At 36.8% G+C, this 16,561-nt stretch overlaps 2 protein-coding genes across 5 annotated transcripts in view; both read right to left on the reverse strand.

The window, feature by feature from the left end:
* Positions 1–5,857: 5,857 nt before the first annotated feature.
* The window catches only part of LOC120772934, a 46,648-nt gene continuing 35,944 nt past the window's right edge, over positions 5,858–16,561 (reverse strand). For 3 of the 4 annotated variants that reach the window (XM_040101833.1, XM_040101836.1, XM_040101838.1), the window contains exons 2-5: positions 7,850–8,259; positions 7,618–7,761; positions 6,633–7,553; positions 5,858–6,533 (exon numbers count right to left, since the gene is read on the reverse strand). In XM_040101833.1, the coding sequence (XP_039957767.1) occupies positions 6,167–6,533; positions 6,633–7,553; positions 7,618–7,761; positions 7,850–8,259 (1,842 nt within the window). In that variant the 3' untranslated portion in view covers positions 5,858–6,166. Of the gene's footprint in view, positions 6,534–6,632; positions 7,554–7,617; positions 7,762–7,849; positions 8,260–13,778; positions 13,868–16,561 lie in introns of those variants that run through there. The other variant, XM_040101837.1, reaches the window with a different exon arrangement.
* On the reverse strand, positions 9,809–14,351 carry LOC120772938 (persulfide dioxygenase ETHE1, mitochondrial). Its single transcript, XM_040101842.1, has 5 exons — positions 13,993–14,351; positions 13,779–13,923; positions 10,130–10,496; positions 9,942–10,060; positions 9,809–9,882 (listed from the first exon to the last, which is right to left on the reverse strand). Exons 1-5 carry the CDS (start codon positions 14,164–14,166, stop codon positions 9,827–9,829), a joined length of 861 nt encoding a protein of 286 aa, XP_039957776.1. The 5' UTR covers positions 14,167–14,351; the 3' UTR covers positions 9,809–9,826.

The raw sequence follows: 16,561 nt of genomic DNA on the forward strand, positions 1-16,561 counted from the left end.
TACGAGATGTTTCAGTAACTCAATACATACTTCCGATTCCGTCCATTTGCAGTACCTTCTATCTAAGGTTATCGTTCTGTATTATTTTAAGATGCCACAATCAATCGTTAGAATTACGAAACTGTTATACCTTCCATGCAACATGATGCAGGAATATAAAAGCAGTTTCTAAAGGTGTTCACTGTATCGTAAATAATGTTAAGCAGGCCAAAAACTCATGGGACCCTTCACTTACACCAAACCAGTTTCCATTAATAAGTCCCTATACTACTTTGGGCAAAAAATAGTAAGACTTTTTAATTTAAATTTCGCGCGAAAACCTATTCGTCTAAATATTTTTTTTATAGGTTGGTATAACTGTCAGTGACATCTGTGTGTCAAAATTATCATTAGTGTTTCTTATAAGCTTGTCTTTCTGAAGTACATAAAGTGCAGTCGGCAATTTTAACGATGGGTGAAATTATTCAACAAAGAAGTTCAGTTAAATTTTGTGTGTGAAATCAAATTTCAGGTGCCGAAACGTTCAGAATGTTGAAAGAAGCCTTCAGTGATAATTGTTTGTCGCAAGACAGCATTTTAAATTGATACAAATTATTCAAAGAGGGTCGAGAGTGCGTTGACAACGAACCACGTGCAGGACTATCAAGATCAACAACATGTCAATGAAAAATAAAGAGACTTGTGGTTGAAAATCGACGATTAATGGTCAGAGATTTTACTGGAATATCATAAGCATCAGTGAAAACCATTTTGAAAAATCATTTGGGCCTAAGAAAAGTACAAGCACGACTGGTTTAAAAATCACTCAAGTTTTTGTAAAAACAGCGTCACGTTAACAATGCTTTCCGACTACCAGGATGGCATGAAACGTATTATTACTGGCGAAGAGTCTTGGATCTATGCTAACGACCCTAAAATGAACGATCGAACAGCCGAATATTGTTGCAAAGCTGAGCCGAAGCCGAAAAAACCACGCCAAAGCAGGCCAAAATCTTAAACGACCGCTCCGGGGAAATCGGTATGGGTCAATTGACGCATTGAAGACTATTCCGGAAATTGACTTAACAACTGTTTCGAAGATTGGAAAAAACGTTGGCAAGTGTATTGTGGGCAAAGGGGGCTACTCTGAGGGGGACGACATATATTTTGAAGAATAAATTAAGAATTTTAAAATTATGCACAAAGTCTTACTATTTTTTGCTCATAGTAGTACCTTGTAATCCATAATTTTATAGTTGTTTTACGATCTAGTTTCGAGAAATAATCATTGCATTATAGTAGATCATGAATATGAAACATTTTTTTGTTTTATTGGAATTATTAATTGCTTTTTATGTAATATCAACTTATTGTATATCCTTCAAAATCATAATTCGGCAAAATAGAAACTATCCATATTACTTTAATGTTTTAAAGCAGGTTCTTCGGAATTTACATCTGCAACTTCCTTGCATTTATTTATTTATTAAATATTATTATTATATAAATTTATTATTTTTGTTTATTTCCGGCCCAGTATGCGTAAATATTCAATAAAGCAAATATTTGCATATAAGTCTGTTTAGAATTATGTAACCCCTACTAAGTACGCTTAAGTAAGCAAGCTAAGACTAACTAATCATTGCGAGTATGGATGCATATGAGCATGTTTAACCAAATATTTACTTACCTGTGTTTACTGGCTATGTGTAGTACATACCAGCTTACATACATAAGTACACAGGGTGAATCAACTTTTATGTTGGTATGTAGACATTGAATAATTTTAGAAAGAACAATTTTATTTTATATACTTTTTGTGATATTTTCTTTAAATTGTAAATTTTTCGAGCGAATTCTGTATTAAAACAACAGTAAATTATCTGTCTTCATTGATCATGGTAATCTGGAACCAAAGGTCGCCCACATCAACATCCTTAAACTCAGGCACGAAAAAGTCATTAATCATGGCTCTATAGCGTTCCTCTTGACTGCAACATTATGTAGCAATGATTCTCGTTGCTCATACCAAAAACACACCAAATAGAGACTTTTCGAGGATGAGAAAAGTGAGCTTCATCGCTGAAGAAAATTCTCTTACGAAAATCAGTCCATCTCGTCTTGGGCTCACTCAACGAACGTGTGACGCGCTTGATGGTCGTTTGACTTTAACACTGGAACGAGTTGTATTTTGTAAGCCCTCAAACTAAGATCCTTACGATCTTTCATAAAGTGGAAGGACACAGCTCAAATAGGTGAGCGGTGTCGGTTACATAATGCCGACTTATGGGTTCTGAGTCACACCTCTTCTTACCTTAGCTTCACTGTAACGAATGACGCAATTCGTAGTCAAGAATCCAAAGGTATTCAATACTTTTATGCCGGCATAGAATATGACGCACCCTGTCTTGATGTAAATTTGCGAAATTGAAAGAAAATTGTGAGCGTGCGTATGTGATTAAATGTAAATAAAGTGTAACGAGCGCGTTTAAAATGTGCGAAACGTGCAATGCAAAGCAAATTTCTTAAAGTTTTCCCAACTGCAGTGAAGTTACAAAAAATATGTACATATATAGTAGATAGCATTTATCCGTAATTTATACTGTATTTTAAAGCTTACTTGCACGTAAAAAATTAATAATAAGAAACGTGGGAAGGAAGGGCTAAGTTTAAGTATCATGCGAACTTATTTTGAAGGTCTTAGACTCCCTTAGTTTTATTGCTATATCTTAATCGCGTCGGCGAAAATTATTCTAGAATCAGCCTCAAATGAGGTATAACTGACATAAACTTAACCGAAAAGAATAAATCTAATATATTGAATTGAGTTGAAAAACGGTAACCAAAGGATCGGAATTCATTATATTAGGGATATGAGGTTTAGGACCAAGACCAATTCATTTTTATTGAACACCAAACCTTTAATATAATTTTATAACCTTTAAGAAAACATGTACCCTTAATAACATTAAAATATCACACAATTTGACCAAATCAAACTTTAAGAAGTCGGAAACCATTATATAATTATAATATAATTTTTGATGTTGCTCAGGTGCACCATACTAGAAAACTTATTTTCAAGCAATTTGTAAATACATACATATATAAAAATATACAGATATGTATATACATACATATGTATATATGGAGGAAAGTTAGTCGAACGTTTCAAAATCCTGAAAATCAGTTACATGGGTGCTAAGGAAAGTTTTCATATTTTGCACACTCAACTCTACTCAGCTCCCGGTCTAGTACGATTTTATCCATTTTAGGCACAAAGATACACTGTGAAACTGAACTGAATAACCCTCAATTTTATTAAAATAACTAACACTTTGGCCGGTATACTATATGTGATATACATATATAGTCAACTGGATGTTCCAAAATCTTTGAAATAGGTAACTATATGGATGCTATAGAAAGTATTGATCTGGTTCAACTCATTTCTGACACAAAGATTTATTTTTATCAAATAAACACTTTCTAATTTCAATAATATGTTTATCTCACAGGATGACCGATATTTTGGGTAAAAAGTCTGTCATATGAACTGCTGTTCACATATTACGTATGTGGGGGCTTGAACAGTTTTGGTTGGATTTGGGCATTTTTTGGTCATAAGGATAAGGTGGCATACAATAAGGGCATTATTCGTGTAAATTTCTGTACTGGAATCAGATAGTATTTAAAAGTATGGGAAGTAGGCGTGGTTTTTGTTTGATTTCGCCCATTTTCGCACTGTGACATAAGAATATCAAAATAACGACATCTCCGTTCAAATTTGATACCGAATCCTATAAAAATCTTGATTACCATCTCGAGTATATTTAGGTTTCTGAAGTATTTAGCTATTGATTTATAGCGTCTTAAGAAGTTGTTAACAAAACCGACATGGATGGAGTTACAATCAGATTTCATCCATTTTCACACTATCGGTAGAGACTATAGAATTTGTCCTAAACGAATTTGTTTATGCTTTCGATATCTGAATTTGTAGTCAAGTTACTGTTTTACTGACCGAAGGACTGACGGAGAGACACTCACTAAAGTTTCAACTCGTCTCGTCATCATGATCATTTTTACATTGTGTACAATTACCCGGAAATTGTAAATAAAACGCAAAATATTTTATTATTTTTCAATATTTATTATGTCGCCTTCAAGGTAATCCCCACCAGATGTAATACACTTATGCCAACGATTTTTCCAGTCCTTGAAAACCTTTTTAAGCACTTTTTGGATAGCCCTCTCTCCCTAAGCAAATTTTGTTTTATCTTTTCGATCGACTGAAAACGGGTTCCACGGAGCGCCAATTTCTGTTTAAGGAACAAGAAGCATTTTTGGCTTTAAATACGTTCCAAATCGTTGCTCGATGAGATGGTACATTATCATCGAGTAAAAGCCATGTATTTTTCCCCCACAATTCCGGCCGTTTTGGGCGGATTTTCTCACGCAAACGCCTCAACACGGTCAAATATGGCTCTTTATTGACCGTTTGTCTCTCCATGATGCACCAAACCAAGAATATTGAGAAAACAATGAGCACCATTTTGTTTATTGAGCGGCTATTTTCGGTTTCGGTTCGTTTTGCCGTCTCAAACTCATAAACCAATGTCTCATTAGCAGTTAAAATGCTCTACGTAAGACATGCTTACGGTACTCTTTTTGAAAAAAAGTCAGCTCGGGACGTTTTATAAACAAAATATCCACCAAAATCATTCGAGTGGACTCGCGAGAGATGTCGAGCTCTCTTGCCATCTCCCTAACACATGCCTGGCGATTTTCAAGCACCATATCCTTCGTTTTTTTATATTTTCATCAGTTGAAGAGGTCTCTCGATCTTCTTTGAAGGCGTTGTACCGTTGTGGGCTTGTGTTTTTGATAAAACTTAATCACAAGCTTTTCTAACATTCGTAGCGATTCCGCACACGAAATTTGGTTAGAAATACAAAACTTGACGCAAATTCTTTGTTCGATATTTTTATCGATTGTAAAAATCGCAACGCACTACTGAGGTGTACCGACTTAACAGCTGTTGTCAACAACCTGGTTTACGGATCGCACCCATATTTGGCATAGTAATCAGGGACAGTCCTACAAACTGCGCAAAATACAGTTTTTCGAAAAATCATTTACCCAGGGAATTTAATTACAATTTCCGGGTGCTTTTTTATCACAATTTAAATATAATTTTTTCTATTTCGATTAGTTTTTGGCCATACCTACAGCCGTTAGATGTGCAAAACAGTAGTACAAACCCTGTAGCAACATGTTGCAAGAGTATAAAAACGTTAATTTCGGCTGCACTGAAGCTATAATACCCTTCACAGGTGCATTTTTTATAGCACAATTAAAAAAAAAACTTCATATTGTTTTTGAGCATACAGTTTATATGGCAGTAATATGCGATAGTGGTCCGAACTGAACAATTTCTCCGAAGCTTGCATTATTGCCTTAGACATGATTCATGCCAATATTCTTGTTAAATGACAAAGCTCTCCATACAAGCCCTTAAATATAAGCGTTCAAGTTTTATGGCAGTTATATGCTATAGAGCTCTGATATCGGCCGTTCTGACAAATGAGTAGCGCAAAAAGAAATTTGCACAAATTCTGGTCAAATCTCAAAATCTGAGGGATTAGACGAACAGATAGACGGATGTGGACGATTCAGCTCGCCATGCTGTTCAATTTCCGAAGTTTCCGTTAGGATGTTAAGAACTTCGTGGCAGACATAATATACACTGCACTTATACCCTAATAATAAAATTTAAATTTTTGTTTGTGATTTCATTGTGTATTTACATTTAAAATAATTTTATTACAAAATTGTGCTAAAAACATTATTTGTACAATTTAATAATAATTAGTTAATAAATATTTGCAAATTTATATATGTATGTGTATATACGATTAAGTAAAGCATTTATGAATATAATTTAGCACACCCTAGCTTCCCTAAGTACTTAATTGTAAACATTGTAATATTTTTTGTAAATATTAAGTAAACAATTTTTTCTTTTAAAAAATAATATAAATTTTGCACACATCCGCCTAAAATAATTTCGTGATTATTTTTCGATAGCTACTTGGCTTATAAATTAAATGGTTAAGCCTCCCTTCCCACCCGCTCACTAGTAATGTGTCTCTTCGTTGCGCTTAAAGAGAACATTCAGCAATTTTCATATGTTCGCACGCGGTCTACCCAACGACGCCGTTTGCAGGGGATTACAATTCTCAAAGAGCATCGCAGTCTCACGATCGGCTGGTGACTTGTCGTTGATATGTGCTCGTTTCATGGGACGCTTTCGTTCCGCATCGCAGTTGGGTGTCAATTCGACAGTTTGCAGGCTTTGCGCGCGTTGCAGCGATAAACGCAGCGGTTTCTTCGGCGGTGTGGGTCGAACAGCGCGCACTTCTGATATAGTATCGCTGATCGGTTTGGACTCGTTATCACTGTCGAAATCCAGCGACTTGACGCTGCGCATATCGGCTGGTACACGTGAGTGCGTATTGGCTGTGACAGAACAATCGCGACGACGTTCCATGCTGTGCGCGAAAATTGAGAGAGAGAAAGAGATTTTGTTATTAGAAAAAATTTAGAATTGTAGAAAAGCCAAATCTAAGTGGATGAAAGTCAGCACATACCCATTATAGTGATTCAAATGTTCGACGCTGCGCGCATGCATATTCGCGCGATGCTGCAGCGCGCTCGCTTTGCTCGTTGAACGCTCGTAACGCTCACGCTCACGTTCGCGCGCATGCCGCTCCTTCTCACTGCGCCGATAATGGGTGTGTTGCATGTACGCAGAGTCGCTGTTGATCGAGATCTTGGAGGCGGACAAGGATTTCGGTGGCATGCAGGTGTAGGCAGGCGGCGCGCAGGCACGCGGTGTACGCTCTTGTTGCAGATCCAGTTGTGTATTCTCCTTGATCAGTGTTTTAGTGATATGCGCCACAGAGTTGCTTTTGCTCAACGCATTTTGGGTATTATTCTCACCGATCAATTCAATTGGCTTGCCACCAACTAGCGTAGTAATGTAATTGCCACGTTGAAAGATGAGCGGTTTGTTGTCGGGCGGCGTCGAAGGCGGCGATGATATGCTGATGCTGGTCACATGACTATTCGTACCGTTATTTATATGCGCCGCCGTCGTTTGGTTTTGTGCCGTCTGCGTTATAGCTTGGGTTTGTTGTTGTTGAGGCTGCTCCTTCGCCGATTGCAATTCTCGCACTTGCTCCTCGAGATAGGATATGCGATGCTGTAGGCGCATATTGTTCTCTTTCTCCTGATCCAGCTGTTTTTGTGGTATTGGCGCACATTTCTTGCGCAGCACCACTATTTGACATTTTCCCGAATTGCCGATGACTTTCTGCAGTTCCTCTTTGGTGCGACAGGCGATCATTTTGCCATTGACTTCGAGTATGCGATCACCTTTGTAGAGGCCATCACCTTCGAGCGCCCATTCCACATAGAAACCGGGCTGATCGGGTTTGGTGTGCGCGGCCCAGCGGCCGGTGGTCGCATGCACGGCGTGCAAGCTTAGCGTGGCGCCGGAATTGAGAATGCTACAGTTATTTTGAAATATTAGTGAATTATTGTTATTGGAGGTTAAGTAAAGCGGTGACTCACTTGTAAATGGTTTGTAATTCCGGCTTTGATTTCTCCAAACGCGCTTGCAAGGCACGCGCCTCCTCCACAATCGACAGCATCTGCAGTTCCTCACGTCCCAGCGCGTATTCTAATTCCGCCTGCCGTATACGTATATCGATATTACTGTAAAGTCATTAAAAAAATATTAACTTAATAAAAAATAATAAAATTTATTGCATTATATATCAGTTTATCAACGCCTTCAACTTACTCCGTAATATCGAGTTTCTCCAGCGCACTTTTCAAGTTTTTGATTTTGATTTTCTTATTTTCTGCTTCGGCTTTTAACCTTTGTAGTTTTTGTTCGGCCGCCGGCTTTTCGCTGTCATCGAGTGGCGGTCCGGTAGGGCGTGGCAATTTGCCCAAACACAATTGTATACGCAGATTTTGTATGACTGCCTCTCGATCTTGCAGTGCCGAGCGTAGTTCTTTCGTTTCACTGCGACACGAACGCGCGGAAAGTGTACCGCCCAGCGAGGATACTTTGCGTCGTCGTCCCGTTGTGGCGGTTTGCGTTTGTGCGCTATTAATGAGGTTTGCCTCGGCATCGGACATTTTCGTGTCGACATTTTTATTATCGTTGTGTGTGCTGTATTTGTTGGAACGGTGATTTAGTATTGTCTGAAAGTCAAAAAAGTGTTGAAAATTAAAATCGAGTTTATAATTTTGTTTTATTATTTAAAAACTCGATTGTTTTTGAATCGAATGTTGTGTTCGGCGTTTTGGTGTATTTTTCTAAACTAGAATGTGAGAAAATATAGTGAATTTGCTTCAAAGATTCCAGCTTTAATCGAACGACTTGTCCAAAGAAAATAAATAAGTAGAGTAAGTTATTTGATGAATGTACTTAATTATAGAACCAGAAATCCATAGCTTGGGATCCATCTTAGAGCAAGTTTCTGATGAATCCCACTTTATTTCCTGACAGCCGTATAACCGTTGACTCAAATATTTGGTTTTAAAATAAATTAGTGCATAAGTATTTCAACTGTTAAGGCTATCATACTCTTTGTCGCAGTTCTTTACCGTTCAACCCGCTTTTCGTATCTGACGACGAATTGAATAATCGTTCATAACCTTAAACTTTGAGCCACACCGTCCTTAAGAGGTCGATAATTTAATTCTACAACACCTCTAGAATATTGCCCTAAATTTTCTAGTTGATCCGAGTAATAGTTTCGGAGATACAACACTGAGAACTTGTGCGCTCGAGGCTAGATAGGCTAAGTGCGCCGTCTTCAAACGCATTTTCCTCGAAATTGTGTTTTTGAAGTCGGCTGGCAAGATTTTTCGAGAACTTCTCAACAGATCTTCATGAATCTTCATTGACACAGGTCTTTGAAATATAATTCTTAAATACTTGGACGAAGGATTTTTGTTGTTTTTCGAGAGAAATATTTGAAAAAATGTCGAAATTTTCACTGAAATTTTGATTTTTTTGTAAAAATGTCAGCCAAAAATTCAATATTCAGTTTTTTTTCTTCGTCCAAGTTCTAATTCAAGGTTTTAATTAAAATATTTTTTGTACTTTACGTGATCCCGTAAGGAATTATCCTGCCAACGCGGGCGCCTCTTTTTTCGAGGGGTCAACGGAAATGGCGTTGCCATGGCCGAGTTCAAATATTTTTCCCAAAAATTTCAGAATTTCTTTGTTAATAGTGTATGTTTGTAACAATAAAAAATTCAAATAAAATATTTAATTTTTTATATGGGAAAAAAATGTTTGTTGTTTTTTACACGAGGAAACCCATGTAGCCTCTTAAACTCAATAACCAGCCAATTTAACGTTAATTAAATCATGTTTAGTATTAAATCTTACATGTAATTTCCAAAACTTCAAACGTTGCCCCCAAAAAAATATTAAAGATTTTAACTGAAACACAAACCTTTAGAAAATCATCCCTTACGCTTTTCCTAGATTCCAAAACTTTATGATATTTGTGCCAATAGTTTTAGAATTTTATTTAAAATATATTTAAGCATATTAATACAATATATTGTTTACATAAAATTATTTTTTATTTTTGAAGAAACGTTTACAAAGCTTGCTGCCTACCTAACAGCAAGGCTCTTCAGATTACTTGAGTCTAGCATGACTCCGTGGTTCTCCGCTTTATAAGAAAGCAAGGCCATACTTCAGCAGCGTATGTATAAAACACAGTTTGCTTTTTAGAAGAAACAAGACAAATTATTCCTTTGGAATATCATAGACGCCACATTCACGATTTGCTGGTAGGGAAACATCTGAGAAACGAAAAAGCATTAGTTTTCCTTACAAAAATTAATAAATAAGTGCAAAGTACCGATTTTCTTGGGGTAAGACAAATTCAGGTTATTCATAATGTTAATAAACTCCTCTTTTGTTTTGGTAAAGCGTGGATTGTAGGTTTTCTCCTCCCAAACGCTGCTCTCCATTGAGCCTCTAAAAAATTAAAAAGATTTTATATTTTTCACGATATTTTCTTAAGTAATTTGCATATAGTCTACTCACTTATAATCATGCGCCGGATAAATGCGGAAATTCTCTGGCAATGTAAATATTTTGCTATGCACATTTTCGTACAAGTGAGCAGGATCACCTTCCTGGAAGTCGGTACGTCCACAGCCGCGTATCAGCACTGTATCGCCGGTGAAAATGCAACCCTGTTCATATAACACATACGACATACAGCCATTGGTGTGTCCCGGTGTGGCCAATGTGTCGATACGGTGACGTCCAAATGTAACGGGATCACCTTCGTTGATGTGTATATCTGCCTTGGCACCGCTCGCATTGGCAATAACCGATTTGCTGCCGGGCAACAATTGCTTGAGCCAACCGCTGCCGGTGATGTGATCCGCGTGCATGTGTGTGTTCACTATATGCATATGGAAATGTTAGTTGTGTAAATATGTTATGTAGTGGGATTTTGAGTAATTGATAACTAATTTGTTTGCTGTTTTGTTTTGACAAATTGGTTGCTATTGGTGAAGTCTAAGTTATATTCTAGTATTTTTACCTATATTATATTTAAAGCTACCTTATGTGTTATTAAGACGGTATGTATGCACATAATTGTGAGTTACATAAGTACGTTTATAACTTTTGTCGTTTTTCTAAACCCACTACGCTTTTTACAATCCAATGCCGTACCTAAATCACCCCGAAACTACCCGTTAAATAATTTGCAAGCTAAAATCTCTCGTGCTTTCGTGACACTGATTGCTTTATGAATTAAATATGTAAGACCGGCATAAATCAAAAAACGTGATTTTTGAGTTAATGATGCAGAATTGTTCGTTATATCATACTTCATGTTGAGTGAACAATTCATATGAATACCTCTTATATGCTCCGCTTGAGAATAGAATATGATTCCTGTTTTCCGTGTAAGGTTGGAGTCAGTTGAAAACTTTAAACGCGTTTTCAGGCAAATTGATTTTTTTGACTTATGCCGGTCTTGCAGCAAATGAGCGATATATAATGAAACTAAAATTCTTACAAATTAAGGTAGTTTTGATTTGAGTGAACTCAATATTGTTATTCCAAAAACTGTGGCGGAGATAAGTTCAACTAAAATGCTCAAAACTGATTACTTACTTTATAAAATTATGTTTTCTAAAAGCGATTTTGAAGACTTTTAATACATCTATCTAATTAAAACTGAGTAGATGTAACAAAAATCTTAAAAGAATCTCGATATTTCGAAAAAAAAGTAGTGTGCATTATTAAAAATCTATAAGTATAGTACTGATACTAGAACAGAAAATATTTAGCCTTCTAGAAAACGCTGAGAGCTTAGACTCACTTACTCAATATATACCTAGAATTACTCGAAATATGCAATTCTGCTTATTCGCCTTATATATGTTTTTTCTTCTTGATTCGGTTTCCCAATATCATTTCAGTTATTCATCGACGATTTCCGAAGTGTCGATCTCTGACGTGAACTATACTTTCTGTTTTGTATGTTTCAAGACTGTAATTTAAATATAAAATTTGTGATGTAAATTCTTGAGTATGAGTGACTGAGCAAGTGTCTGATTCTCCGCTTTCCTAATGATTAGACTGGGGGCACTAGGCGCTAATGAGAACATAACAATGATATGTAATTACGAAAAATCAGAAAAATAGTTATTGAACCTTTAAAGTTTTGGAGCACAGTGGTCTAGTAAAAGATGATCCAAATAGAGGCACTTTTTTCAACAGCCTTTTTTTTGACAGATCACGTGTGAGTCCTGTCAAGCTGTCATGTTATTTTTGTTCAGTATTGTTTGGCATTTCATCATGGAACGACTTACGCTTGAACAACGTTTACAAAACGTTCAACTTTATTGTGGAAATTCACGATTTGTAAAGAATGTGTTTCGCGCGATTCGCTCGACTTATGGTCAACATAATCGGCGTACTGATCGTACTATTCGCTACAGCAACACCCCTCTTGAGACCCACCATTCACTACTGGATAATATTCGACCGAATAGATCACGTTCAGCACTCAGTGAAGAAAATATAGCAGCAGTAGCTAAGATTGGTCACGAAGACCGTAGAGAGTCGATTCTGCGCCGTTTGCAGCAACTCGGACTAACGTATGGAACGATTTGGCGCATTTTAAGTCGAGATCTTAAATTGAAAGCGTGCAAAATGCAGCTTGTGTAAGAACTGAATCCGCTCGACCTTCCTAAGCGACACCGTTTCGCTCTATGAGCTCTTGAAAAGTTCCATGAAGATTCGACGTTTTCGAGCCAAGTTTTGTTCAACGATAAGGCCCATTTCTGTCTCAATGGATATGAAAGCAAGCAAAATTGATGTATTTGGGACGAGTATCAACCTGAACAGATTCAAGAGCTGCCATTTCATCTAGAAGAGACAACGGTTTGGGTACATTTGTGTTCCGATGGAATCATCGGTTTATATTTCTTCAAAAATGTTGCCGGTGAGAACGTAACCGTCAATGGCGACCGTCAATGCGCCATGATAACCCACTATTTGATGCCTGAAACTGAAGTTCGTGATCTCGGTTACATTTGGTTTTAACAAGACGACGCCACTTCTCACACATCGTAAGAACACTTCGGTGAGCAGATAATTTCACGTTTTGTGCCGGTCGTTTGACCACCGAGATCATGTAATATCACAACGTTAGACTTTTTCGTGTGGGGATATATAAAGTCTAAAGTCTAAGCAGAAAATTCCGCTTGGATTCCGGTCTTGGAGCAAAACATCATGTGTCCCATTCGACAGTTACCAGTCGAAATGCTTGAATGAGTCATTGAAAAGTAGACTCTACGGGTGTACCATCTGAGACGTAGCTGAGGCCAACATTGAAAAGAGATTATCTTCAAAATATAAATGCCATAAATTGTTCTTTCGAGTGATAATAAACATTCTCCATTGAATTTGAAGTTTCTTTGATTCTTCTTTAAAAAAGGGAACTTCGAAATGGATCACCTTATAGTTACTGAATCTCTGAGCTCATTGTTTCCAAAGTTAAGTAGTTGAATAAAATCTACCGATATATTGAAACTCTCATATGTATTGATTCTATTACAAAGGAGCTTTTTAGCCTCCTAAAATTGTGCGAATATTTACCTTAAAATTCGATATCACGTAGACTCTTCCAAGCATTCAATATTTTTTCTGAGAATATAACAGGAAATGCAAGTAGTAATAGGTAAACAATGCTTGCAATTAAAACTAATAAAAACTATGCAATGCAATGCTAAAGAAAAATGTCACTATAATTAATAAATTGTATAATTTGTTTTTCCACAACAACAATTGCTTTGCCCAAAGTCCATTAACATCACCTATAATTAAGCGCTCTATTGACGTTTTCAATTATTACTAATTGTTGATAAGTGTAATATGAGGAATTTTGTTTTCATAAAATGAAATATTTGTCTACGATGAGTCTACACACATCTTCTATTCTACAAACATACTACACACATATGCACATACATCTACTATACACAGCGTGCAGTAAGCACATTTTCGTCACTAAATTATAAAACCTATTTGGAGCGAAAGATTTCATCACAGATTTCTAAAATTACGTTGTCTGCATGTTAAAAACTCATTAAAGATAACAACAACTACATCACCGAGCAACAAAAAAAAAACAATAGAACAATAGAAATCTTGTATTCATACTCACAGGCATATTTAAGTGTAAAACCCAGATCCTTAACTAGGCTTGCATCCCTTTTCGCCTTCTCCAGTACTGGATCAATAATCACCGCCTCTCTCGTATTCAAATCGGCCAGCAGGTATGTGTACGTCCAGGTAGCTTCATCGAAGAGCTATTACAAATTATTTTAAACGTTTAATTTTCATTGAGGAATTATTATTTTTTGTTATTTCACACTCACCTGACGGAAAAAGAAATCTTTTGTAAATGGTGCCGGCGAAACCATTTTACTGCCACTGTCACTATGCTTCAGACGATATTGTTTTAGTAGGACAGGTGTTACACTCGTATTTTGTACTTGTTGAACTAGTGCTTGGCGGAAAGCCGAGAGCAAACTAAGCGCTGGCAGTCGCATGTTGTTGAGTTTTTATTGCTGTGAAATAATATGTTTACTATTTCCTAATGACTTGACGTTTGTTGAGTGTGTTTTGTGTGACTATGTAATACTATGTCACTCAGAGCGATAATTGTCATCTGATAGAAGAGCAGGCGAACGTTGTATACAAATATATGTGGACAGTGGATTACAAACGACGATATCTAAAATAAACAATATAGTGTAAGGTATGCCATAGTTCGAGCGGAACCGAACTGGTTTGAATGGTTCAAGGGAGTGTCAAATGTTTTTATTTCAACTTCTTGCGATTTCTCAGGTTGTCAGCGTACATATGTACATATATCGTATACTGAAACAAATAATTCCGCTAATATATCTAACTTATATATGTATGTATGCCTACTGTCTAAATTCATGTATATTGACTAACCATCCAGGAGCCATCAATTTTAGTAGAAAAAAAATAACAATAGTAAGTGACCTATAAAACTCCAGCATAAAGTTGAAAATCTTTCTGGAAAATGCACGTTGCATGAGTTCTACTTGCATCGGCCGAAAATATTCCTGATGGTATTTTTTAAAAATGTGCCCAATTGACATTCCTTGGCTGAATAAAAAACCGGGCCCGTTCCATTCACTTAGACACGTCTATCGTGGGGATGAACGGAATAGACTGCAGACGGAGCTTCTTGGAGCGGAGTCGATCCAGAAGAGGTGTTGAGAGATTTTTCTCAGTATTGTATCCATTCCAATAGCAGGGCTGCTACATAGGACTGGAGCCCGCTGACAGTGCGTTCAAAACTAGTCAAGGAGTGCATGACCTTTTTAGCATTAGCATTAATCAACTTCCACACTAAATTTGTCTGGCACAACGACATCGTCGGAAATTATAAAGCCGGAGATCATGCAAGAAAACGCAGCCTTATCCAAATTCCATCAGGGCTTTCTGTGTTTTCGTGCTCTCGGGCGCTGGATCTATGGACCTCGAGCGAGCTCAGCAAGGGTTAGTCAGTAAGCTGCACTTGTGGGGTTTCGAAAGCCTTCCGTTTCAGTGTGGAACGTTAATGGTACATTGAACTTTTAGCTAGGCTCTCATTCCCGCAATGATTAGGGTAACGGAGAGTTGTTTCAATGGCATTCACGCTTTTTGGGGAAGATGAGGTGGAAACTTCTCGATATTTTCTCCTCAGTGTCCAGCTTTCGTCAGACCAAAGTTGAAACATATCTTTTTCCACACTGATTGATCCATAATTAGGAGTTTTCGGCATTACAACGGACAGGCGTCCGAAGCTGTCCAAGTGGGATTATTCTTGGTCTCTTCAGAAATCAGCCTATTTACCTGACCTAACTTATGGGAGCTTTTTTAGATGCTGCTAAATAGCTATATATGTAACTATGTATTTTGTCAGGACAGACTTCGTATATTCTTATGTGGTTTTTGAGACACATAAACCCGATATTGCATATTCGATTTCAAGGAGTGTCTGAAGGAAATATATTACAGACTGTTGTGCAACTTGTTGGATAATTTACCTGATATCTCTGGTTGGGTGTGCTTACATGCTGAAATATAGATTGGTTGATAAACTGGTCGGATATCTAACTTTATCAATTCGCATCGAAATCGATCATTTTAATAAGTATTCTGTGCATATAGTACATACATAATTGTATATAACAATGTTGAAAACAAAAACTTTATGGGTAAAACTACAATAATCTATACGAGACAAATTGTGCTAGGGTACACATAAGTATTTAAAACTTGTTTTCTGAAGTTACGCTCTCTTCGTGTCATCTCAATTTATTCTATGTACAATACATTGTATAGCGCTGAACACATAGAGAGCGACAGACTGCAAACTACATCTGTCCAATATTAAAATACACATGTTCTTATGGGCAGTGTTATTTTGACAGCTGCACGACTACACGACTGCAGGCCGACAGTTGTCGTTCTCGCTAACTTCAATATCCTCCTATTTTTGCCAACGACAGCAGGACGACAGTAGAGTTGACAGTAGAATGGAAGATAGAAAGAGGAGGTAGAGTGGTGATGCCACTAATATATAAAATGTAAAATTATTCACAGCTCTAACAAACTTGAAGTTATTTTACAAATAAAAGCATAAAATAGCTATATTATAGCTCTATTATATCATTTGTAATAACAAGTGATAATTTAAAGCAAAAATATTTACCTATTTACTTATTTTTTGCATAAAAATTTCACTTTGAACAAAATATTAAAATTTCATTGAAGTGAAAGGTATTAGTATGGCCACAACGAAATTGTGTACATACAAAATGGACAACTGCGTTGTTTTGTGTACATGCCGGCCATTGTGTTGTTGTTGCTTCTCAAAATGTACATGTAGTAAGATGAACAACGACGTTTTCAGTTCACTGTCGT

The sequence above is a fragment of the Bactrocera tryoni genome, chromosome 3 (genome assembly GCF_016617805.1).
Source record: "Bactrocera tryoni isolate S06 chromosome 3, CSIRO_BtryS06_freeze2, whole genome shotgun sequence".
NCBI classification, from domain to species: Eukaryota; Metazoa; Arthropoda; class Insecta; order Diptera; family Tephritidae; genus Bactrocera; species Bactrocera tryoni.